Source organism: Festucalex cinctus, chromosome 4 (assembly GCF_051991245.1).
Source record: "Festucalex cinctus isolate MCC-2025b chromosome 4, RoL_Fcin_1.0, whole genome shotgun sequence".
Classification (NCBI taxonomy): Eukaryota; Metazoa; Chordata; class Actinopteri; order Syngnathiformes; family Syngnathidae; genus Festucalex; species Festucalex cinctus.
The window spans coordinates 19,009,590-19,012,025 of NC_135414.1; the positions used below are offsets into that span (position 1 = coordinate 19,009,590).

The 2,436-nt window shown below is 43.9% G+C and overlaps 1 protein-coding gene across 1 annotated transcript; it reads left to right on the forward strand.

Annotated features, from left to right (window-relative positions):
* The first annotated feature begins 687 nt into the window (after positions 1 to 687).
* On the forward strand, positions 688 to 2,233 carry LOC144017677 (BTB/POZ domain-containing protein KCTD12-like). The gene has a single exon (XM_077519501.1). The coding sequence runs from the start codon at positions 804 to 806 to the stop codon at positions 1,617 to 1,619; it is 816 nt and encodes a 271-aa protein (XP_077375627.1). The 5' UTR covers positions 688 to 803; the 3' UTR covers positions 1,620 to 2,233.
* Positions 2,234 to 2,436: the final 203 nt, after the last annotated feature.

A 2,436-nucleotide genomic window follows, 5' to 3' on the forward strand; every position in this document is an offset into this window, starting at 1 on the left:
ATATATATATATATATATATATATATATATATATATATATATATCGGGTTATGTTAAATGTGTGCAACTGTACGAGTCATATTTATACTTACAATATGGATGAAAACAAGTATTTGATCTAATTCATGAAGTAGCATGAATGCTTCCTAGATGACAAAAAAATGTGAGATCGATAGACAGCTATCGACAATAAGATGAGGCAGACCCGTTAAACATAAAACTTAATTATCATAGAAATCATTCGTTGCGTGTGATTGACACCTGTGGAGCGGGAAAGAAAAGTGGTTTATTAAATGTGTTAACTTGTCAGGAGATCAGCAGAGATGGTTTATGTAGTTGGAGTTCAAAGAGATGTATTGACATGGCAATTCTGTAATTCTGTTTGATATACTCGCAGGAAACCATATTTCGTCCTCTGTATGGGTAACAACAGGATCCATTCCGCAGGTAGCTTACTTTGCGAGTGCATCTAATTATTGGGACTAATTAGTTCTAAATAAAGAAATTAGGCAACTTGACGATGTTTCAGTTCACACTGGACAACAACCAACAGGATACATACATAAATATATTGTAAACATAATTTTATAGCCTACAAAAAAAAAAAAAACTTCTAGACTGGATATGTGTTTTGGTGAAAGTGATTTGGGAAGAGTCATTAAACGCAGCACGAACTCCCACTGAACAGTTAAAAGCGATGTTGGCTCTCGTTGCGCTTCTCCTCCCACTCAACCAAACCATATAAAACACTTCTCAAAACTGGGAACGCGACCCAACTATCTTCCCCTCAAACACGAGCAGCGATGGCAGACACCGAGAGCCAAAACTCGACTTTCCCCGACATCGTGGAGCTCAACGTGGGCGGTCAGGTGTACGTGACCCGGCTCGACACGCTGACGGCGGTGCCCGACTCCCTGCTGTGGGCCAAGTTCAGCCAAAGTTCCCCGGACGAGCTTCCCAAAGACGGCAAGGGTCGCTTCTTTTTCGACCGAGACGGCTTTCTCTTCCGCTACATCCTGGACTACTTGCGGGACTCGGAGCTCTTCCTGCCCGAGTTCTTCAAGGAGAGGAGGCGGTTGCAGAAGGAGGCGGACTTCTTCCAGCTCCCGGAGCTGTCGAGTCGCCTGGCAAGCCCCAGCAAAGGAAGCTCCCCCACGGAGGACGGCGAGGAGTCGGAAGAGGTTGAGCTCGCCAGCCCGACCACCACCACTACCTCCTCCTCGTCGTCGTCGTCGGACCGAACCCTGCGCTCGCCCGGGTCCAGCGCGGGCTACATCACGGTGGGCTACCGAGGCAGCTACACCATCGGCAGAGACATCCAGGCGGACGTCAAATTCCGCAGAGTGGCCAGAATAACCGTGTGCAGCAAGATCTGCCTCGCCAAAGAAGTGTTTGGGGACACACTGAATGAGAGCCGAGACCCGGACCGAACCCCGGACAAGTACACGTCCAGGTACTACCTCAAGTACAACTTCCTGGAGCAGGCGTTCGACCGGCTGGCCGAGGCCGGCTTCCACATGGTGGCCTGCAACTCCACGGGGACGTGCTCGTACGCCAGCAGTGACCCGGGGGAGGACAAAGTGTGGACCAGCTACACCGAGTACGTTTTCAGTCGGTGAACTTGAATAGAGGGGTCATGACCCCAAGGGACACTTTTTTTGATTGTTTGTTTTTTTTGCAATGTTTATTTTAGTTGATGTATTTTGTGGGTACAGTTTATCAACAAAGTGAGCTACTTCTTGAGTATTAATAATTAATGCAAATGACTCCAAGTTCTGAAATAACTGCTCAAATTACCTTTAGTTGTGTTATTAATGTCCCATCAACTGGTAGGTATTTCAGGCTACTCATGTGGTCCTGAGGGGCGACCTGGTGCCCACGGGGGCACCATGTTGGTGACCCTCATATGAAGCATGAAATGTAAATACTGTATGTTGGGTTTGGTGTTTCTAGGCATATAGCTGTACATGTATTATTTTAATTGTAACTTGTTTGGTGATACTACTACACAACTTAGAGAATTTTCTTTGTGAATATTTTTATTTTTTTGCATAAAAGACAAACGTATCATAATCATACAACTGACTGCAGTAAAATAGTTTTACACAGTAATAATCTTCAAGAGTGGCAGTCAGATTGGCTTCTGATTCTCAAAAAATATATATTTTTTAAATAAGCAATGATATCTATGAGCTGTACCAAATTAAATAAAAAGTGACTTGGCAATACTGTACTAGTCTCTCATATTGTCGTGACTTAATCCATGCATTTCACATTACCCTCACTGAACATATCTCATTTCGAGTCATTTAACCTATGAAATGATTTCATCTGCAGGCACTTTTTTTTTTTTTTTTTTTAATTTAATGACAGCTTGTGGTCACTGCGACAATTAAATGTTTGTAACTGAACCTGACACCATCAGGATATACCTGT

What these genes read in the sequence shown, in the direction of transcription:
- LOC144017677 (XM_077519501.1), top strand. Translation starts at nt 804, where the DNA reads ATGGCAGACACCGAGAGCCAAAACTCGACTTTCCCCGACATCGTGGAG.